The following is a 23579-nucleotide window of genomic DNA, read 5'->3' as shown; positions in this document are numbered from 1 at the left end:
GGTTCTTTGGGAAACTGTTGCAGAATTACTTTCATTAAAAATTATATTTATATTTATTTTTTTTCAGTGGGAATCAGAGGACACCTGCAATGTCTCCTGAACAAGAAAATTCTCGGTGGCCCCGAGTATCAAAGTTCACTCTGTCAGCATGTGCTGCAACTGTTGCAGAATTAAGTAGCTATACACATCCTTTCTACTTTTTAAGATTTCTAATTGTTAAAAACATTTTATATATTTATATATTAATTCATATCTACAATATATTCTAAGAGTTGATTTAAAATGCATGTCTTCTGTGTGATTTTTATCACACATTTATTTAAAAAATACCATTTTTATTTTAGTCACATTCCCTTTGGACATTACTATAACCAGACTTCAGATACAGGGTGGAGGCAGTTCCCGACAGCATGGTGGAAGTGTACAGCCTCCAAAATACAGGGGCATGCTGAGCACAGCTATGGGTATAGTGCGAGAAGAGGGGCCCTTAAAACTGTGGCAAGGGGTCACACCAGCTATCTACAGACATATAGGTAAAATGTTAATTGCAATGAGCTTTATTAACAAACTGAGATATATGCATATATGGAATAATGCTTGTCTGAATTAATAAATGCATGTATTTGAATCCCGTTCTGACCTTTGGTATTCTTCGAGGTATTCTTCGAGGTGGCAACAACACCTCGAGCACTACAACACTGAGCACAGGTGCTCCACAAGGCTGTGTGCTCAGCCCGCTGCTCTTCACACTGCTGACCCACGACTGCACTGCCAAGTTCAGCTCCAACCACATCATCAAGTTTGCTGATGACACAACAGTGGTAGGTCTCATCAGCAACAACGATGAAACGCACTACAGAGAGGAAGTGGCACAGCTGGCTGAATGGTGTGGCACAAACAATCTGTCCCTCAATGTGGAGAAGACAAAGGAGGTTGTGATGGACTTCAGGAGAAACTCCATTGACCACCCCCCACTGACCATCGACAGCTCGACTGTGGAGAGAGTCAGCAGCACTAAATTCCTGGGGGTGCACATCACAGAGGATCTCACCTGGACCACCAACACCATGTCACTCTCCAAAAAGGCACAACAGCGCCTACACTTTCTCCGCCGGCTGAAAAGAGCAAGTCTCCCTCCACCCATCCTCACCACATTCTACAGAGGCACCATTGAGAGTGTGCTGACCAGCTGCATCACTGTCTGGTACGGGAACTGCAGTGCTGCTGATCGCAAGACCCTCCAGCGGACAGTGAACACAGCTGCAAAGATCATCGGTGCCCCTCTCCCCTCCATCCTGGACATCTTCCTTACACGATGCTCCAGCAAAACCAACAGCATCGTGAAGGACTCCACCCATCCCTCCCACAGTCTCTTCCAGCTCCTACCATCAGGAAGACGGTACCGGAGCATCAGAGCCCGCTCCGCCAGACTGCTCAACAGCTTTTTCCCCCAGGCTGTGAGAGCCCTGAACTCAAACCACCCCGCCCCCCTCTGAAACCCCATGCAAACCTCTACCTCCTGAACATGGACCACCCCCCACCCCAAACCTTACCACACCAAAGAAAAACTGCATGGAACTTTAATTATTTTTTTTAATTTTATTTTATTTATTTTTTTTAATTTATTTTATTCTTATTTTTCTTTACACTATGGACACTCTCCTCTATGTGCACTATGGACACTTTACACTATGGACACTCACACTCTACACTATGTGCACTATGGACACTTACACTTTACACTATGTGCACTATGGACACTTACACACACTGCTGCGTGTGCACAATCTCACAAAAAACTCAGCAATATATGTATGTTTACATGCTCATGCACTACAAATCATCCTGCACTGTTCCCCAACCAGCTGCTGACTCAAATGTCTCTCTTTGCACATGTACAGTATTTGTGAAGCATTCGTATAGTTTGTACTTTTTATCTTCTATTTTTTAGTTTGTATAGGGTAATATTTATGTGAAGCATTCGTATAGTTGTATTTTTTATCCTTTTTAGTTTGTATAGGGTAAATACTTATATATAGTATACTTATAGTTAAATCTGTTAGTAGTGTATAGGTTTATAGTGTTTTTTTTACTTCATTGTTGTAATGTCTGTATTTATGTAGCACCGTGGTCCTGCGAGACACGACATTTCGTTCCACTGCATGTCCCCACATGTAGCGGAATGACAATAAAGCTCAACTTGACTTGACTTGACTTGACTTCATCTTTAGTGTATTCAGGCGGCAGGATGTTGGCTTATGAACAGCTCAGGGAATCTGTCTTGGGAAGATCTGAAGATGGCGTTTTTCCAGTCTGGTGAGGGAAACATCTGTGAAATATGAAACAGGACAGTGATTAAAGTCTAAATAGATGGGATCAGCATGTGTCCTGTGATGTGTATAGGAAAGCAGTGATCGGCAGTATGATATCAGGTGCTTTGGGCCAGTTCATCGCTAGTCCGACAGATCTAGTGAAAATTCAGATGCAAATGGAGGGCAGGCGCCGTTTGGAAGGGAAGCCACCAAGGTGAGGCATAGACTTAAAGGAATAGTTCACCCAAAAATGAAAATGTTATAAAAATGCACTCACTAAAAAAAAACTTTTTAAATGACTACTTGTTCTGATTTTTTTTTTCAACTGTAAAAGCATGGTAAACCCCATGTACTCTGTCAAAGATCATAGCAGAGGGAGGAATACGAGGCCTTTGGGCTGGATGGGTTCCCAATGTTCAGAGAGCTGCTAAATGTGTCAATTTAGGAGGCACAGTAGTCAATACTTCTAGTAATCTGTTGGCAGCTGCACTTTTGCAATATGTCAAATATTTGTTCATTTTATTTTACGTTTAGATCTCATGACATATGATACCGTAAAGCACTTTCTACTGAGAAAAACCTCCATACCAGACAACAGCATTTGTCATGGATTGGCAAGGTGAAATTATGTTAGACTACTAATGTTGACATAGATAATAATGTCACGTTGAACAGTTTGTTCCAAAACATTTTTATAGCATATGTTCAGGATTGGTTGCAGCTATCGTGGGAACACCAGCTGATGTGGTGAAAACTAGAGTAATGAACCAGTTAAGGGATTCAAATGGGAGGTTAGTTTTCATGTATTTTTATTTTTAAAGCTGATGTGTAGTTAAGAACATTATTTAATTTTGTTATAACTTATTTTTACAATTCTGTCGCAGGGGTCTTCTCTACAAGTCTTCTACTGACTGTCTGGTTCAGTCAGTGAGAAAAGAAGGATGTTTTTCCCTCTATAAAGGATTTCTGCCAACTTGGTTTAGAATGGTATTATGATTTTAAATATTACTTGAGTTTATTAAAGTTTTATTGTCTTGTGTTGTCATTCTAACGATATTTTTGTTCCCAGGCTCCCTGGTCTTTGACTTTCTGGCTTACATTTGAGCAAATGAGACGAGCAATGGGCATCAGCTCATTTTGATGATTCTAAGAGTCGGACCTAAAGTATTTTTCTGAGCTGAACATTCCAGACCAATTGTTTTTAGGTTTGAATTTAGTTGTATGCAAGTACACACTGCATGACATGAATATTAGGATAAAGTTAAGACTGATCACTGTATGTCTAATCATAATCATTCAAGCCTTTTTATACAAAATGACAGTTGTTGTCTCTCTCTCTCTCTTTTAAGCAATATTTTACTGTTAAACTGGTCTCCCAATATGGTTATTTTCTATTATGGTGTTTATTAACATTTTCATAGTTTTCATTTTAATACAAGTTAAAGTTGTAGTAATTTTGCCATTTTTATTGTTTTTAATGTGTATTTTAGCACATCAAGTTAAACTTAATAAAAGTGTGAAATGTTGCCTTTGTAATTAGTGCAATTCTTTTTATTTTTAAGTAACATATCGTTTTATGGGTTTAGTTTTACTTAACTATAACCAGCCTGGAAGACCAACAAAGACCAAAAATCTACAGGCTGGTTTACAATGTTTTCTGCAACGAAAGCTGTGCTATCCCCATATATAAATATATATTTATTAAAATATACTGTAAATATTTTGAGAGCAGCAGTTTTTCTAATAAACCTGTAGAGAGGACCTTTATTGCCTCAGACATGTGAGAAAAACACTCAAAAACACATTTTATTATGCCAAGAATTTGAAATCCAAAACAACGCATAGAGCATGCAAAGTTTATTTGTGTTTTCAAATGATATTGCACAAAAGACTAAATAATTAAAGCATATTTTAGAAAACCTAGTGAGATAAAGGTAAAAACATCTTTATTATAATATGCATTTAAACATTAATGATCAGAGTCCTCAAACAACCACTAGAAGGCATCCAGTCAAAAATTTGATCAGTAAGGAAATAAACCCGGAACGTAAATATGAACCCGCTGACTGTGTCATTTCCGGTCGGGCTATTTTCACATTCAGTAAAATGGCAACACTGAGCAGTGGCACTTCCCGGCGTTTAGTCCAGTATGTGATCGTCCGATCAGACCTGATACACACTTTATCATGGCCTTTAGGGGCGGTTATAACTCAAGCCTGTCACGCGGCCACTGCTGCCATTCATTTACATTACAGTGACCCTGATACACAGGAATATCTGGCAGAACTGGACAGCATGCACAAAGTAGTGCTGCAGGTTAGTACTGCAATTACATTTCTGCCCCTGCAGTGCTGGGTTGGATTAAATGTAGTCTTCGATTTCTTATGGTTGAAAAATGCAATCAAAGCCATTAGCAGACTCACAAGTGATGAATGATTTTTTTATTTTTATTAAATTAATATATATGTGCACTTTATAGTTTCAAAGTTGCTGTTTTTTCCTCACAGGCACCAGATGAGGCATCTCTCTCCACTCTTTCCAGTACACTACGTGAAAAAGACATTGCACATAAACTATGGATGGAGCAGCCAGAGAATATCCCCACATGTTTGGCATTGAAGCCCTACCCTAAAGAGACTGTGCAGCCATTTCTAAAAAAGTTCAAGCTTTTCAAGTGAATTCTGTATGAATTGTGCAATACTCTGAAATGAACTGTACTATATAAACAAAGAATGGTCAGAATGGAATTTAGCTGAATGAGCCTTCTAAAACAGCTTTAACATCACATCTTTGGTTTACATCCACATTTGTGGCAAAAGGGCTGAACTGAAGTTGTGCTAGTAATGTCAATTCTTTAATATCTAAAATGAAAACTGAATGTCTTTATTCTGCATTGTGATCAGTGTCGACAATGGAATCTGAAATAATCCCAAATGTTTTTAAAATTTTAAAAGAAGCTTTGAGTCGCTTCTTTTTAAGTAAATCAAAAAGTTACATTTGACTTATAAAGTTAGATTTTTTTTAATAGTTAAGTAATCCTTTGAGCCGGTCTTTTTTAGTCTATCAAAAAGTTATATAGTGAACACTTCAGTTCGATTCTCGAGTGAATTACAAACAATCTCAAGTAATATGACTTAAATCATTAATATCAGACTCTAACTAAGAACCGATAAGGCGTTGTTTTTCTTTAGATGAGAACCCGGCTGATTATTCATATGACAAATTATCGTTAAAAAAATAAAACATTTCAACAACAATAAAATTTCCTGTGGGCTCACCACCTACAGGAGGGACCGTAAGGGGCCGGTGCAAAGAGGATTGGGCAGCAGTCGAAGGCGGGGGCCTCGACGACCCGATCCCTAGACACAGAAGCTAGCTCTAGGGACGTGGACCTGGACGCCTTCCCGGGAAGGTGTTCCGGGCGCGTCCCACTGGGAGGAGACCCCGGGGAAGACCTAGGACATGCTGGAGAGACTATGTCTCCCGGCTGGCCTGGGAACGCCTCGGTGTCCCCCCGGAAGAGCTGGAGGAAGAGTCTAGGGAGAGGGAAGTCTGGGCATCTCTGCTTAGACTGCTGCCCCCGCGACCCGGCCCCGGATAAGCGGAAGATGATGGATGGATGGATGGAAAATAAAACATTTTTGTACTGCATTTCCATGTATTGTTTCATCAAAACAATAATTAGTGCAACTGTTAATTGAACAGTTTAAATAACTTACGATTCCATTCCCTAGATATAAAGATGGCACTTGCAGTCCTTTTTTACATGGTGCTTTATTGCAATGTGTTGCATTCTCACATTCATGGATGTTATAGAGATTTGTTAGTCAAAGCATCATTTCCTTCAAGGTATGTATCTTCACCTTGGAAAAGCAACAAAGGGGCCATATGCACGAGGTGTGAGTGAATGTTTCTTGTTTGTCTGAGTGTAGGTGTATGCATGTGTGTGTGTGTGTTTATGTATGTGTGTAAACTTCAAATCTCAGTTTGAGCAGCCACATAATTCCATGAAATGGACAAGAAAAATAAGACTGATTCAGTAGATGCGAAACACAGTTTTGCAGCCCGCAGGACAATCCTGCAGGTGCTGGACCCAGCATGTGACTGATTGTCTACAACGTCCTAAGAAAGGTAGGATTCTCCAGATAAACCTGGATATAGAGAAAACAAAAAACTAAATAAAAACATGACAAAACATGCAGAAGTCTCCCAGATACATCTTCATTCATAATGTCCCACACACAGCTGCAATGATACCTCTTAAGAAAAAAAAAGTTCACAAGTATTATAAAAAGAAAACTGGACAAAATGAGTAAAATGTATATATGTATATATATTTGTTTATTTATATTAATTTTACAGGTGAAAAGTGGAACCTTGCCTTGAAAGAACGAGCGCCGTTTCAGATGAGCTACAAACACATGACTTCCCTTCACCAATACAACTAATATCTGTATATTAATAAGGCAGCACTTACAATATGCGAAAAATCTCAGGTAAACAGTAGCTACTGTAGATGATACCATGTAGAGATGACATCTGAATGACGAGGAGAGTGTGTGGTGGTCGATACGTAGGATTCACTACTATGACATGAGGAAATGCAGATTGTACGAGTTTGCATAAATGGTTGTTAGCACTTGGCACTGAACGTGCGGGGCCTGAACTACGATACAGACCGCGATGAGCAGAAAGCAGAGTTCGATGAGGAATGTCTTCAAAAGATAAAGCCAGGAGGTCTGAACGCCAGCGCGCCGGCTAACAGGACGGGGCAAAGGGGAGGTGGAGCACCTGAAGAAGATAGGCATAGTTAGATCTACGGTTCTGCAGCAGAGAAAACACCCATGTAGCAAAGGCTCCGCTACCCTGCTCTGATCCAATGGTGAGGGCCTGACAAGCCAAGTTCTTCCTGAAGAACCTGAGATGCGTTTTGATTTTTTTTCCGAAGAAAGCGAAATGGCATTTCACTTTGCGAAAATACATTCAGGGGGTGTTTTAGTTTTTGTCTTCATCTTTTTTTCCCGAACATGATGCTAGAGTCTGATTTAAACATGGCCTCTTTCCTTGTAATTCATGTATAAAGTGCAAAACTAGATTGTATTCCTTGCAAGTTCCTGGTACATTTAGGTTTTTAGTAAAAAACTTCATGTAAAATACAGCAAAAGTCTTAAAAAGGTCAGTATAAGAAAATCCTCATAAACAAGAAAACGTTCATCAAACTGTGAGGAGCAGTCCTCTATGCTGAAAATATGTACAAGAGGCACCTCAAATTTGGTATAAAGAATCCAGCTAAATAAAGTCAAATATCTAAGTATAGTTGCATCAGTATGGTTTTCTCGCTTTTAGCCCGAGTAGCTCAAAACCACTTGTTTCGAACTACAAATGATGTATATCCTTGAGTTTAAAAACAAAAGAGAGGAAAAACAGGAAATATTTGTTAGCATGCATTGCTGGAATACTGCATTCAAATCAATAATCCGTTTTGAGTGTCAGTTTTAAAACAAAAGCCAAATGCTTTTCATTTAACCTCTAAAGGTGCATAGCTAGCGGTTAGAAATCTGTCTTCCTGAAAACAGTGACTAAAGTTCCTCCCGAAGAGGCATTTGCATGTTTGGTAGATCAGTAGCAACGGGGGAACGTCTGAAGAAATTCGCTACTGAACGTCATTGAAAATAATCAAACCAGCTAGGGGAATAATGAAAAGTAAAGACAAAATGGTAGTGTTATATGGGACGCCTATTTAGGAAAAAATCGATGCTACATTTGTCCAATTGCATGAACCTTGCATATGATATGGATCTTTTAGTATCTTGAAGCTTTGGTCATATTTCCGTTCTTGTCTTAAGAGCGTTTAGACATGGCAAAAACTACATCAGGCAGTTGGCGAAACCCCACTAACAATAAGCCGGTGCTGTTCCCAAACCAAGGTTCCACTTTGTCAGAGCTGTTTAAACTTTGACAACAGAGAAATTAAATAATATGGCCTTTTTTTAAATTAACCCGTACAAAAGCCAGTCCATGCTGCTTCTCCCTCAGCAAAGTCACATTCAGCAGTCGCTAAACCATTCTCACATATAGAGAAATCTCAACACCCACAGGAAAAGTTGCAGGTATTCAAAAAAAAACAAGATGGTAAGAAAAAAAAGAAAATCAAAATCAGGACATTTGTCTGTTTTTCCATTTTAAACACCAGATATACAGTATTAATCACACACATACATGCTTTCAGACAGCCATACACACCTCAAAAAAAAAGAGAAAAAAAGAGAAAAAAATGGAAGCAAGTAGTTATTACCACAAACTCGGAGCACTACATTTTGTTGATTCTGAACAGATACATATTCACATTTATCTGTTATATACACAATACTTTGATAATCCAGGTTCTGAATAGTTCTATTGTACCTTGATGTAGTGTACTGACTGTGAGAGCCGTTATAAACGAGAAAACAAAACAATAAAAAAAATTATTAATAGGCGCTGTTTGCTAGTTTGGTATATTTGGCATAAACATGGTAGAGATGACAGGTAGGGTTCATTAAATGAATCTTATCCACTGCATAAAAACCATTTTATCTATACAGGAATGCCTGTTCCTCAAAGAGGAGGGCAGAAATGATTAATTACGACATCTGTGTTTTTTCGTCGAGCCAAATACGTGAAAAAAACACAGACCGACTTACTGTAAATGTTATGTATTTGTCAATTCATCTCTCTTTTCGTAATGCCTATGTACATTTATATATAGCAAAAAGTGGCTCGATCTCAACAGTACATACTGCCGGCTGAATTTTGAAGACGAATGAGAATCTGCTTCACGAAACTTGACTCTTTTTTTTTTCTCGGTAAGGACAATCTAAGCTGGTATAGCATTGGAGAAAAAGAGCCATTCTTTGTATACAGAGCACACGCACAAAGACACGGCACTTAAACTCCACGAAGTGAGTCACGAACAAAAGAACACTTTTAATTAAAGGAGAACGAAAATACGTGAGGGGAGACTGTCGCGCATGCAACACGATTTCGAGCTGTGCTCTAATTATGTCGCACGATTTGTGAAATACCTCGTGCTCACACGGTGAGACATCAATTTCAACTACAGCGAGTCTTTTTGTGGATGTGGCAATTTGATATAAAAAGAATTTGGTTTTCCATTAGCACGTTTCACGTAAACTAGTGAAAGTTTAGGTTCAAATCGATCTGGGATGACTAGTAGCTAAATGAACAAAGGATAATGCTGATGAACAGTGTCTGACTGGGCAACAGTAGTCACATGAGCAGTCAAAGAGCTGGAGAATGCAGCCGACGGTGCGGACGTTGCACGAAACAACACCTCACTCCTCCAGTCGGGAGAGAGCACCTGTGGTTTTGAAGAGCATCCTTGAAACACTCAACTGTATAATGAAAATCAATTTACAATCTACATTTTCGCACCTGCGTGCAATGCAACAGAGGGTTTGTAACATTTACCGGGATGTTCGATAACCAATATCAATCGTAAAAATTCGAGTCTCTCGAGATTCTCAAAGCCGTTAAAAAGGAACTGGTGTTAAGTTGATGCGTTCGAAACAAGAGTTGCCTGTAATTTGATGATGTTTCAGTTTTAAAGGAAATTACAAAGTGTGAGCTTGTCCCAACTTTGTCCGTTTGTGCTGTACAATAATACCAACCTGCACAACACGTCGCCGCAAACAACACTGATAGGCCGAGTTGACCCTAAGTGGCTCATATTCACAGCTGCTGAGGGGGGGAAATGTGTAGGACATTGTTAAAAAACGTCTGCTGTTTCAAAACAGTGTTGCCAGGAAAGCCTGCAGCACACGGATACGCACTACAGAGCAGTCTCCCATCCTGGCGATGCTTGTTCTGAAAATGACAACAGAGAAAAACAAACGAACCCAAACAACAAAAAAAATAATACAAATGACAACAAACAGAACAGACTAACAAATAAAAAGAGGTGGGAAATTCCTCCCATCATCAGGCACTGCTGAGGAGAGCCTATCAGTCACAGATCCAGCTGAAACTGAGCAATATACCATAAACATAGCAACACAGCCTGCCCCAGTTTCCAATTCGACCAATCCGAGCTCAGCTGCTGCGCTGCTCTCCAAGAAGCAATGCAACGTTGGCCTGACCGACAGGACGTGTAGCCGGCTGAAGCAGCAGCTCTTTTTTTCTTTTTCTTTTTACAGACTTCTGTAAAATTCTGGAACGTGATCTTTTCTCCTTTCTGGAAACAGACGTTTAAAAAGGTGACCAGGAATGAGCACTTTGTTTGGCTATGAAACCTCACAAGCCTGGGCCCAGACACAGACCCTGCAGATATACTGTATAGAAACCAAAGGTGAAGAATAAAAATCTCTACATGTTGAGACAGTCCTCTGGCAGATGGTGGGCAGCTCACTCTGTCAGGAGCTGCTGGAGGAGGCTCTTCTGCTGAGACTGAGCTGTGGGGGTCCCGCTCGGGCCCTTCTGGGACCCGATGGGCCCCGACTGGTTAAGGTAGGAGTCACTGCCCACCAGGTTTACCGTGCACTGGACATCAGCGAACACCTGAACCTGCTGTACCTGAAAAATGGGAATGAATGGAAAAGGTAAAGATTGTAATTTTTTTAAAGAAATTAAGACTTTAAAAAGTTTTTTTTAAAGACTTTAAATGCTTTAAATTGAACAAAATTGACAGTTAACTTTACAAAAGTAAAAAAAAAAAAGTTATTTTTAACTTTCTGAATAAACTTTCTGAATAAAGGCCTTGTAAAGATTCGTGTGGCGAATCGATGTGTTTTTGTCTGTCGTATGCGCGTTCACGAGAAACTGTCTTTCCGGTGGATGACATAGGACGTAGGCGCAATGCATGTGAGTCTCGCAAAAAACAACCTTTGTTTATAGGAGCAAAGGAAGCAAAGTTTTCTTACTTCACCAAAGGAAAACCAGTCTCCACTTGGCTTATATCAAAATCCTCCGGATCAAGCCTACGACAGTTAACAGAAGTGAGAAAAAGGTGTTTATATTGTTTTAAATATGGATATTTGTCTAAGAAAAACGCATCAGGAGGCCTTTATTCACTCCCCGAGCCGTGTGATGTGCATTTTAATATAGATGCACACGCTTTATTTGACTACTTTTGACCTGTTGAACACTACCACCCGCCATGTCATTATAGAGCTTGAAAGAGTCAGGACAATTTTGAATATAACTCCGATTGGATTCATCTGAAAGAAGAAAGTCATATACACCTAGGATGCCTCGAGGGTGACTAAAACATGGACTAATTTAAACTTTAGGGCAGCACAACAGTTTCTATCATCGATGATAATAAAAAATGTTTTTTGAGCACCACATCAGCATATTAGAATGATTTCTGAAGGATCATGTGACACTGAATACTGTTGTAATGGCTGTTGAAAATTCTGCTTTGTCATTAGAGGAATAAATTACATCTTAAAATATATTAAAATACTATAAAAAAAAAAAAAAAGTAATTTAAATTGTAATTATATTTCTTAATATAACCGTTTACTGTAATTTTGATCAAATAAATGCAACCTTTTGTAAAACATTTGTTTTCTTTTCAAAAACATTTTAAAAATCTTCCAGATCCCAAACTGGTGAATGGTAGTGGTACAGTGTTTTTTTTTTTGGTGGGGTGGGGGGGGTTAACTATCCCTTTAAGATATCTCATCCTCATAAATAACCGATGACCATCTTACCTGATCGTTACACATTGAAGTGACGTTGCCAAGGTTATTGTTGCCCATGCCGACAGATGGTTCAATAGGAGGTAGAGTGCTCACCGCTCCTGACCCTCCAGCCATTGACACGGTGATGCTCATGTTGTTATACACGCCTTGCTGCCCAAAGCTCTGAGAGACAGGCTGGCCTGCCTGGTTATACATACTGAAACAAAACAAGAAGAAATGGTTTAAATGTAGATTAATACACATAAAAACAAACTGATTACAGTTTTGTGACCTTTTGGTGACTGATATCAAACACCATACCTGTTGTTGCCCATGGTCCCTTGCTGCCAGTTCTTTATGTCAGGTGACTGATAACCAGGTGGAGGCTGCGCTTGCTGGAGCAGAGGACTCTGGGAGGTGGAGTTCTGAGGTGAAAGCAGGGGGCTGGTCGGACTAAGCTCTGGAGCGAAGGATGGATCTGCTTGCTGAATCATGCCTGGAAGAGACAAGTTGTACATTGGCTCTTTTAGGAATCGTGACAGAAGCATTAAAAGTTATTAGGGTTGCAACGGATCTTGTTTAGTCTTGCTAAAGTCGAATCGGGAATCGCGCACCGTTTTCTGCACTCAGCCGCTGCCGCACACACTGAAGTGCATGCACGCAGAGAGAGAGAGTGAGTGAGTGAGTGAATAAGTGAGAGAGAGAGAGAGAGAGAGAGAGACAGAGAGAAAGGGAGGCACGATTCAGATACCGCGTTTTAGACAACGCTTCAACGGATGGATACATACACAAAGTTATGTTAAGTTATGTCTTAAGTTAACGTATACAGCTGAGAAACCGGATGTGTGTCAGTATTCGGTCCGTGCATTTAGTCTTAAAGAGACAGCAGCCTATAACACCTGCTTCTGTCTGCTAATCATCTGTATTTAACTTATGCAGTAAGCATTATTGTGTTGTTTTACACTTAATTTTTACATTTCTGCACCTGAATACTACTGTTACTGTCTTTATTTATAAGTTTATGTTGTAGGCTGTTCATCTATGCTTGTAATTTGTGCAATTGTTCTTGTTTTATTACTGACTTTAGTAGTTAAGCTAGTAGTTTTTGCTGTGGTATAAAAGTACTTAAAATAAGCTTTTAGTAATTAATGAAAAGCAAACTTTTTTTTTGCTGATCCAAAAACTGATCCGATCCGTGACTCAAAATCCGTAGTATGATCCGAAGCGTGAGTTTTGTGATCCGTTGCACCACTAGTTGTTATTAATATAACCCTGGTGATGATAAATAAGTAGCTTACAAATGAGACATACCAGACCCCCCAAATTGCTGGAAAAGCCCCTGCTGAACAGGAGTGTTCACAGGCCCCCCAAACTGCCCTTGAATGCCTCCCATAATGCCTTGGTTTCCCATGCCCCCCCTGGCAGGCAGCTTGGGGTCCAGAGGTCCTCCCATAGGGTTAAAATGGCTTGGGGAGGTAGGGGTGTTTCCAGGCACTGCATTGTATCCTGGAGGAAATCCGAACTGCTGCTGCTGTGGTGGTGGCTGTTGCTGTTGGGGGCCCTTAGGAACTCGCTGAGCCCCCAGAGGTCCTGTGTTCATCCCCTGCCTCATCAGCATGACCTTCTGCTGCAGAAGCTGCCGCTGGCGGTGTTGGAAACTATAAAGCTCCCGTTGCCGCTGGGCCATCATCTGAGCGTTGAGCGGAGGCTGTGAGAGAGAAGATGGCCTTTCAGTTTCATATATATATATACAATATATATGTATGTATGTGTGTGTATGTATATATATATATATATATATATATATATATATATATATATGCATGTATGTATGTATGTGTGTGTATATATATATATATATATATATATATATATATATATATATATATATATATAAATAATAAAATTTTAATTATAAATAATACGAATACTAATAATTATAAATAATGCTATCAATGATTGTGTCTTCAAAATATTTATAAAAAAGAATATATGTATAATTTAGCTTTAAAATGAATAAATAAATAAATACATATATAAACACACAAACAAACAGCAATGGTTGTATCGTCAGCATACTAAAAAAGAAAGAAAGAAAAGAACCATACCAAAACTAATAAAATCAAACTGAATTGTGACCAAAATTCAAATCCAAGATAACAATCTTAATCAAATCAAACCATTGTCAGAGCAAAATGATATTCAGAATTTGTCTCGGTGCATGTGACGCTAACCTGAGAGGGCATCTGAGGCTGCTGCATGCCCTGATGCATCCCCATAGCAACATGCCCCCCTCGTGGGAACTGGCCCATGGCTGCAAGCCTGTTCTGGAGCTGATGGAGAGAGGAGATATATCACCACTAAACAAGTGCAACTAATCACACGTTCGCTCAGCAGCTGCACTCGACAAAAGAATAGGTTAGTTCCACAGCATGTTATTTGAAAGGGTAAAATCAAAAGCATTCACTGGATCCGTTGCACAGTGCAAGAAAATCCAAAAGGGGGATTGAGAAGTTGTGCGTTCACATTTATTATCACACAATGAAGTGAAAGCTGAAGCTCTACCTGCTGTGGGCCTTGCAAACGTTGCTGGAGCTGGAGTCTCAGCTGGTTGGGAGGTAGCCGCAGCTGGTTGGGCACACCAGGAGCTCGATTCATGCCGGGCCGCACCGTCATGCCCACGTTGCCTGGAAACGCCATCCGTGGGGCCCCGAAACTCATGCTCTGTGCTGTGCCCATCTCAGCAGGAAACTGTGAGGGTGAGGTGGGGAACTGAGAGGGGTAGCTGGGCAGCTTGGGGTCCATGGGTACAGATGTTGGAGGTTGAGACTGAGGAAAGGTCTGGGTGACGGGTTCAAGGCATCCACTCTGTAGGTGAGACAGTAAACAGGTCAACCTTCAGGCACACAGCTCTTGTAAAAGGTATGAGAAGAATGTTTTTCTAATAATACTAACTTGAACAATCTTGTCGATGCCCAACGCTCTGTCCAGTTCGGCCAACTCACTCTCGTCAGTGCGGCTCAAGAAAGTGACCAGCTGCTCCAGCAGGGCCTTCTCGTCGTTACAGCCTTCGGGAGTGGTGGGCGGACACAGCATTTCATCCAGCGGACACGGAACACACTGCCTGCTTAGAGCAGAGGAGAAAAAAAAACAAGGTATGTTGTAAGGTAATCTATGATTCTGATCATGATGAGAAGGATATAAATATTTCCATCTATTCTTGAGAGATGAGATCAAACATTGCACCTGCTAATAGTTTATAAAATAACAATTAAACATTGATATTAATCAGAGATAATTTACTTGAATGAATGAATGAATGATGCATTTATATAGTGCTTTATTGTGTATTGCTGTACACCCAAAGCGCTTTACAATCATGTGGGGGGGTCTCTCCTCAACCACCACCAGTGTGCAGCATCCACTTGGATGATGTGACGGCAGCCACACTACAACGGCACCAGTGCGCTCACCACACACCAGCTACAGGTGGAGAGGAGAGAGAGTCATTGAGCCAATCAAGTGTATGGGGATTATTAGGAGGCCATGATAGACAAAGGCCAGTAGAGGGAATTTGGCCAGGACACCGGGGTTACACCCCTACTCTTTACGAGAAGTACCATGGGATTTTTAATGACCACAGAGAGTCAGGACCTCGGTTTAACGTCTCATCCAAAAGACGGATGAATGTTCTCAGCACATGTAAACACAAATGTAAAACTAATACAAAAATAAAAGTAAATAGAAATATTTAACAAAAACAAAATAATAAATATAATACAGGCACATAAAATTACTCAAATGTAAAGAAAATATTAAAATAAAGGCCAATGAAAAATATTAATAAATACTATATCATCCCATAAGTATTACTAAAATAACACTGCTACTTACTGTAGTTAAAATATATATATTTACTTTCACCTTTTTATGAGTTTCCCACAAGCCCTGATTTTTTATAAATATCTATTATAATTATATTTTAATTAAAATTCCACCACCCAAATTTTAAAGAAATGTTGGGATTTTTAGATAATTTGTATAATTGTACATAGGTCCTTTTAGTTGTTAGCAACAACAATAAAACTAGGGTAAACAATATATGTAAAAAATGGACAGAAAAAAAGGTTGCAATAAAATATAAGTAAATAGTTATTGTAATATTAATCAAATTGTTTGGTTCATTTCTGTAGCCTGATTATGATCAAGAATTACTGTATGGCATTCATAAACACTCACTCTTGAGGAGAGGACAGAGGGGCCTGTGTCTGGTTACCCAAGCTGCTATCGAAGGTCATTGGTTCAACCAGGGACAAAGGCTGGAACTGCTGAGACTCAGGAAGCTCCAGTTTGGCCAGACCTGAATCAAAGGAGACAAAACATTTTTTTAGCAGTCTTCTCCCCTTTGTTTACTAATCAAACTGTTTCTGTTTTCAGACATGCTGATGCATTCAATCCTGCACCTGTGTTGGTGTTGAAAGAGTTGAGGCTGGTTGGATTGGCAAAGGGGCTGCTGCTCTCCTTGGGTGGCTGAAACGGGTCTGTCTGCCCAAGATCCAGCACCTGGACCTGACCCTGTTTTGGTGTGGAGGGGTCACAGAACTCAAAAGAGGACTGATTTGAGAGGTGTGAGGCATCAGGGAATGCTACAGAGAGAGGTGGAGGAGGACAAAGCAGTTATTGAGGACTTAAGACAAATTAAATATTACAAATTTTATTATTACTCCAGTGGGACGGGCATCACCTTGGCTTGATGTTCCTGGTGACTCTCTCTTCACACTCAACCCTATGGAAAGGTTGTCCTCACTGGGCTGGACGAGCACTGGCTCCTCTACTGCTTTACCTCCCACAGAGCTTCTCAAAGTGGGCAAGAGCTGGTTCAAAGTGTCCAGATCGGTACTGGGAAACTGCTACTCATGTAAACACACACAGCGGTGGAGTGGAAATGAGAGCAAAGGTCATCAACATCAAAAGGCATACCAGAGCACAAGAAAGACAAAGTCCACACGTGACTGCCTCAAATCAACACATGGGTTTGACAGTTTAAGAACACAGTAACAGAGTGAACATAGCAAGAGTAAGGCCTGTCTTTAATATTCAGTAGGACACTGAAGCGGAGTTCACGCTAAAGCTGGTTTGAAGCTGGAATTTATTTTCATGAAAGACAGAGAGACATTTCCTGTGACATGAATGATGAGATGTGGGCATGACCAGCCACAAAGGTGAGAAGAGTTTGATGCGGTGCAGAGACTACCAATGGATGTGAAGACATCAGAGTTTTGGAAAGTTGAAAAAGATCAGGGTACTGTGAGCAATTACACTATTTAATATTGATATTTGCCCATATAAAGAAAATATAAAACTACAGCGAGGGAAACAGTGTCAGAAATTGTGGCCCTGGAAAATATGATTTGTGCACTGCTATAATGGCAAGTGATATTTTTATACTATATTTAATGCTACTCACAGTTTATGTCTTCTGACAAAAAGTAAAATAAAATGTAATTAGTATTTCTTCATGTCAAAATCAATCATTTTAGTCAGCTTTAATAATCTATTCTAATCCAAAATCTAATTTTACTTCACGAAAATGTGTAAAACTATTTCAAATGTTTTTAATATTACCTTAAAACATGTAGCAAGATTCAACAAAAACATCTGAAAACTGACCTTGTTGTGAAAGCCTGAGCCTTCTGAAATAACATTATAATAAGTACACTATTGAAATACAATACTGTGAATTCCTTATGCTTTCTTCAGCAGTTTTTAATTAAAATTGTTTAAGTATTGTCATGATGTGTGTTTGTTTTTTTTACCTCATTCTCATTACCACTTATGAAATAAAAAGAACCTTTATTAACAAATAGTCATTTTGGTGCTGAGATTAATTCTGAGAAGTAGTAAATTGTCGAAATAGACTTCAAACATCCTATTTGCAAACACTAGACTGAGCATTCAAAAGTTGGGGGTCAGCTGTTTTTAAAGAAATTAATACTTTTCAGCAAAAATGATTTAAATTGATCAAAATCTCATTTATAATGTTGCAAAAAAACTTTCACATAAATGTTGTTCTTTTGAACTGTTTATAAAAGAATCCTGATTATTTTTTTATTACGGTTTCTTTCTACAAAGCAGCACAAGTATAAAATAAGAAATGTTTCTTGAACACCAAAACAGCAAATTAGAGTGATTTCTGAAGGATCATGTGACACTGAAGATTGGAGAAATGGCTGCAGAAAATTCTGCTTTTCCATCACAGGAATAATAATAATAAAATATTACAATACAAAACTGTTATTTTAAATTGTAATAATATTTTACAATATTACTGTTTTACTGTATTTTTGATCATATAAATGCTGACTAGGTGAGCATACGGAGCTTCTTTTCAAAAACCCCAATCTTTTGAACAGCAGCACTGTAGAGTATGAAGGCCATCAAAAATGTTAATAAAGGCAAACGGACATTAAGTAACATAGTAACATGTACATAGAAAAAAAACTTTAAAATATTTTTTCCCATAATGTATTTAGATTCATTCATTAGTACAAATAATGAAATAAAGATGTAAATACCGGGCTGGACTTGTCACTGGATTGAGGCGAGCAAGGGACTCCAGACACGGTGGTGGTGGCAGAACTAGCAGCGCAGGGCACATTCTCTCTGCTCCCTTTCTTCTCTGCCTTCACCTTGACCGTATGGAGGCTGAGGGTGGCTGGAGGTGGCAAGTCCTCCAGGTCCTTTTCATCCGTATCCAACAGGAAGCGAAGCAGCTGGTGGTCCTGGTGCTCCTTCCCATGTCCCTGTGCTATCAAGGCCACGTTGGGACTGGTCGGAGGCTCCTTCTTGATGTCAGGCTCCTTGTCCACATCTGCTGGGCTGCAGTCCTGGAGCAGGCGGTGCAGAATCTTATGCCGCTCAGTCAGACTGCTGTGAGAAGCCGGACACTGGGCCATGGGTGCGGGACGGTGTTGGGAGTCGTGTTCGGGGGCACCGTCCAAGAGCTGGTTAAGTTTGGGGTTGCCCACCGCAGCGGCCTTAGGCTCATCAGCAGATGCTTCCGGCGGTTTGGCCGGGGGCTGACGTGCCGGGGAGCTGCTGGGGGTCGGAGTCTGTCTGGGGGGTAAGGGAGAGGGGAGAGAGAAACTGACATTGTCGCCGCCAGACTGCTGCCTGGTCAGTCCGCTAGCGGGCGAGTGGATGCTGGGTGCTGAGGGGGAAAAAGGATGGCCGGGCACACGTGGGCTGCTGGCCAGGCCCGGGCTGCCCCGTGGAGGTCGGGGCGACATGAATGAGGTAGGGGTGGCTGTGAGAGGGCTGCCAAGTGGAGAGGGGCTGCTGACCTGTTGGGAGGGCCCAACACGGCTGGGCGTCAGGTAGCCTGGTGGAGTGGGTGTGGGGGGTCCAGGAGTGGCACAGGTGCCATTGCTGTTGTTGAGATGGAGGCTGAGGTCACTGGAGGGCTGCAGGGCTGGTGAGTGGGAAGGTGGGGCAGCAGGAGATGGAAGGCTGGGGGTAGTGTTTTCCTGAGAGCTAGCAGTGTTGTGTTCCCTAAAACAAAAATGATATCCAAAAAAAAATAAAAATAAAAATAAAAAAAAAATATATATATATATATATATATATATATATATATATATATATATATTGTGTGATGTGCTCATATAAATACAACAGAAATCATCAGCTACCTGTCTATAGTGTGAATGCCCATGATGAAGGGCTGTACGTCTGGGTTTGGGGGGCAGCAGAATTTGCAGCGTGTCTGCGCACTGAGGGACGTCCCGTCACTGAGTGTGAAATGGTACAAAGGACTGATGGCCGTGCCGTGGGTCATCACTGTAAACGCACACACACAGAGCATAACAAAATTTGTTTGTTTTAGAGTTAAGACATTTACAAATATCAACTTAGAGCCTCATTTGCTAACTATAATATTGCCTTTTGCTTACTATAATTGTTTTCTAAATTTAGGATAAATCATCATGTATGCTACATACTGTTCGAAAGTTTGCTGTCAAAAATGAATACTTTCATTTAGCAATATACAATAATTTGATCAAAAGTAACATTTAAAACATTTGTTACAAAACACATTTTTTAAACAATTTTTTTTTTAAGAATCCTGAAAAACCATCTATCACGTTTCTACAAAAATATATAGCAGTACAGCTGTTTTCAACATTGATATGAAGAAATGTTTTTAGCAGCAAATTAGAATATCAGAATCATTTCTGAAGGTGACACTGAAGACTGGAGTAATGGTTGCTGTAAATTCAGATTTACATCACAGGAATGCATAAAAATTATTAAAAATATATAAAAAATAGAAAACCGTTATTTTAATTATATTAAATAATATTATAACTACGATTCAATAATATTTCATTATATGACTATTTTGAACTGTAATGTATATCCTATATTCATAAATGTACATTATCTTTTATTGAAATTACATGTTTGTTCTGTAAAACAGATAATAAAACAGCTTTTTTGGGTAAATAAAAACTGGCTACTGGATTAATTGGAAAAAAATAATGCACAAATCGATCAGTTATCAAAATAATTGTTGGTTGCAGCCATATTGGGCAGATTTTTGCTCCCCGGGCGCTGCAGCATGGCTGCCCACTGCTCCGGGTGTGTGTTCACGGTGTGTGTGTGTGTGTGTGTGTGTGTGCATTTGTTCACTACTCACTGCTGTGTGTGTGCACTTGGATGGGTTAAACGCAGAGCACCAATTTCGAGTATGGGTCACCATACTTGACAATACGTCACGACTTTGACGACTTTGATTAGAACACCTTGAATGAGTGAATGAGGGCATGAATCAAAATGTGAGTGTAAATCATCAAATAAATCATAAATAGTCATTTTCTAGGTAAACAAATGCAAGGTCAGATCATTACTGCTTTAAAATGTCAAGAACTACTCAATGGCTAGAACGGAGGTGAATGTGCTCACCATCATGAAGCAGCTTCTTGGCATAGGAGGGCTCATTGCCCTGAGGCTGGAAGAATGCGTAGATGCAATTCCTGACCAGGTCCTCCCAACCTGGTCGGCCTGTGGCCCTCAGAGCACTCGTCTCAATAGAGATGATTTTCCCTGCGTGACCGCACACACACACACACACAAATCAAACACCGGGAAAGATCATTCAATTCTGTAAACAGGACTTCAGGTTCAAGAGGAGGAAGCTTTACAAATCACAGATTTAACAACAAACCATTTTGTGCTTCCTTCTGTAAGAACAGAAAAGAACAGTTTCAGTCTGCATGTTTGTTATTCTTCTCCAGCTGACTTTTTCTGCCACTGCTGATAAGGCTTTCGAGACTAGGGCTGCACGATTCTTGCTAAAATGTGAATCACGATTTTTCTCCATGGGAATTGAGATCACGATTCTCTTACACGATTCTAATTTTTTCAACCAAAATGTAATTGCACTCAAGTACATTCAGGACATTCAGTATAATAAAGTGCTGTTGTAACAAAAAATAGTCTCTTTTCTTTATTTTAGACCCCTTAAATTGAATAATTTTAAAGCTTTAAGTTATTGAATATAAGAGAACATTAACAATAATAAATAAAATTATTCACATTCACACGGGGCGTCGGCGTCAACGCCTCTCGTTTACTTTGAATGGAGTGGCGTCAAGCGTTGCCAAACTGAATTGTGGGTCCCTCGCGTCGCTTCACTGGCGTTGCACGTGGCAGAAGTTGAAAACTTTTCAACTTTTCAAGCGCCAACGCAGGCGTCAGCCAGTCAGATCGCCTTATGCAAATACCCTAGCGCAGACGCTAGCCAATCCCGTTCATGCAGCACCAGAAAAGTATGTGATTGGCTGTTATCACTATGACGGCACGTCAGCACCATGGTCAGCACCAGAGCCATTGAGAAACAGAGAAACACTCCCATAGGCTTCCATAGGAACTTAGGAATGCGGAAGTAAAGCGTGTCATGGAGCAGCCAATAGTTCCAAACAACCGATAGTTTCAGCATTGAAGCCCATTCAATTCAGTGCTTCTCAAACACAGTTGCCAGAAATTTGAGGAAATTACAGCATTTTTTGCCATTATAACGCATTAGTTTACCTCTCGGAAATCTGACCAGTAGTTGTATTTTATGAAACACGTTATAGTTATAATGTTTATTTTTAGATAATAGGCAGTATATGCTATATTTGCAGTTAGATAACGTGGATATATTATATAATAAAATATTTCGATGAATACAGTTGGTTGCCTTTTTTATTTTGAAGTATTTGCAAAACTTAAATTTACATTTTTTCCATTTACATTTAGTCATTTAGCAGACGCTTTTATCCAAAGCGACTTACAATGTAGAAGCAAACAGACCAATGAAAGAGCAACAAAATACAAGTGCTGTGTTAGTTACAAGTCTCAGTTAGTCTAGCACAGTTCACATAGCATGCTTTTTTTTACATAAATATAAATAAATAGAATAGGCAAGTGCTAGTATTAATTGGTCAGATGGTGGCGAAAAAGATGTCTTTAGATGTTGTTGTTTTTTTAAATGGCTAAAACCATTTCTAGCATTTTTCTAGCATTCATTGATATTCACTTGTGTATGCATATTGTATCTTATATTTTAACATAATATTGTATTAAATGTGAAATGTGTAAATGTGAATAATAGATGACCATAGATGAAGAAATATATATTAATACAATAACACATTTTACATACTAATTAGATTTCTTATACTCTTTAAATAAGCATAATTTATTTCCTCATTGGTCTGCACATCCACAGGAACAAGTGTAACACAAAAACACACAAAGTCATGCCTCAAGTCTCCAATCTTTATTAAGGAGTTTACATTATACTTTGCATACAAAGAAATGTAACCGCCTTATCCTGTGTGTTGCATTGTACTATGTTTTTACTCCATATTTAAACAAGAAAAACCCATTCATATTATTTCCATTAAACTCCACAGAGAAAATGCTACTATCAGTGTATTAAACGAATTAATCAATGGACATTTTGTGTTAATATTTGCCGGAAAATGCTGCAAGTATACCCGCTGTTGTTGTCTGACCCGATTGACAGCACGGAGTTGTTTGGAACTATTGAGAGCTCCATGAACCACGTAACCGCGCGGCAGCGAGATCAAAGCGTGTCGCAACTCTGTTTCTCAGCGGCTCTGGCTGATGCTGATGCTTGATGCTGATGCCCCGTTGAAGCAGCGCTGCGCAGAATGAATGATCACCGTATGACATCAAAGTACCGCAAGAGCGATTTGAATGCATAGGATCTGACTGCTTTCTTATTGCTCTTGTGGTACTTTGATGTCATACGGTGATCATTCTGCAAACGCGCCTATTGACTCCGTTTAGGTCTGCCGCCTTGTTACACGTCACGTGGGTGACAGCGGAACGTGGCAAATGAGGGAGAGGAGAAAAGTGATCAAGATTTATGATTGATTGGTGAATTAATAGTGTTTTGTTATTGTGTGAGTGTGACCAATAACGCGTGAATGCAGCATGATCTGAATGCAGGGAAATACACGGAAGTGAATCGCCATCATTTAGAAATGAGATCGCATTTATGTATGAATCG

At 39.7% G+C, this 23579-nt stretch overlaps 2 protein-coding genes and 1 pseudogene across 3 annotated transcripts in view; 2 read left to right on the top strand and 1 right to left on the bottom strand.

The window, feature by feature from the left end:
- Positions 1-89: 89 nt before the first annotated feature.
- Positions 90-3838, top strand: LOC306879960 (mitochondrial uncoupling protein 4-like; annotated as a pseudogene). The gene is made up of 9 exons: positions 90-174; positions 345-533; positions 2232-2316; positions 2404-2526; positions 2647-2760; positions 2847-2931; positions 3011-3103; positions 3197-3299; positions 3382-3838. The product of its transcript is annotated as a mitochondrial uncoupling protein 4-like (transcript).
- Positions 3839-4391: 553 nt separating this feature from the next.
- On the top strand, positions 4392-6475 carry LOC306880337 (putative peptidyl-tRNA hydrolase PTRHD1). The gene is made up of 2 exons (XM_079433817.1): positions 4392-4628; positions 4820-6475. Exons 1-2 carry the CDS (start codon positions 4419-4421, stop codon positions 4988-4990), a joined length of 381 nt encoding a protein of 126 aa, XP_079289943.1. The 5' UTR covers positions 4392-4418; the 3' UTR covers positions 4991-6475.
- Positions 6476-6518: 43 nt separating this feature from the next.
- Positions 6519-23579, bottom strand: part of LOC306880336 (nuclear receptor coactivator 1-like) — a 60905-nt gene continuing 43844 nt past the window's right edge. Inside the window, exons 10-22 of the mRNA XM_079433816.1 lie at positions 20960-21100; positions 19687-19834; positions 18571-19546; positions 16740-16905; positions 16459-16641; positions 16235-16355; positions 14951-15119; positions 14561-14863; positions 14230-14328; positions 13307-13703; positions 12317-12491; positions 12026-12212; positions 6519-10883 (exon numbers count right to left, since the gene is read on the bottom strand). Of these exons, the coding sequence (XP_079289942.1) occupies positions 10716-10883; positions 12026-12212; positions 12317-12491; positions 13307-13703; positions 14230-14328; positions 14561-14863; positions 14951-15119; positions 16235-16355; positions 16459-16641; positions 16740-16905; positions 18571-19546; positions 19687-19834; positions 20960-21100 (3233 nt within the window). The 3' untranslated portion in view covers positions 6519-10715. The remainder of the gene's footprint in view (positions 10884-12025; positions 12213-12316; positions 12492-13306; positions 13704-14229; positions 14329-14560; positions 14864-14950; positions 15120-16234; positions 16356-16458; positions 16642-16739; positions 16906-18570; positions 19547-19686; positions 19835-20959; positions 21101-23579) is intronic.

The sequence above is a fragment of the Barbus barbus genome, assembly GCF_936440315.1.
Source record: "Barbus barbus genome assembly, chromosome: 14".
Lineage (NCBI taxonomy): Eukaryota > Metazoa > Chordata > Actinopteri > Cypriniformes > Cyprinidae > Barbus > Barbus barbus.
The sequence above is the reverse complement of the archived record's forward strand: the minus strand, read 5'-3'. Positions and strand labels throughout refer to the sequence as shown.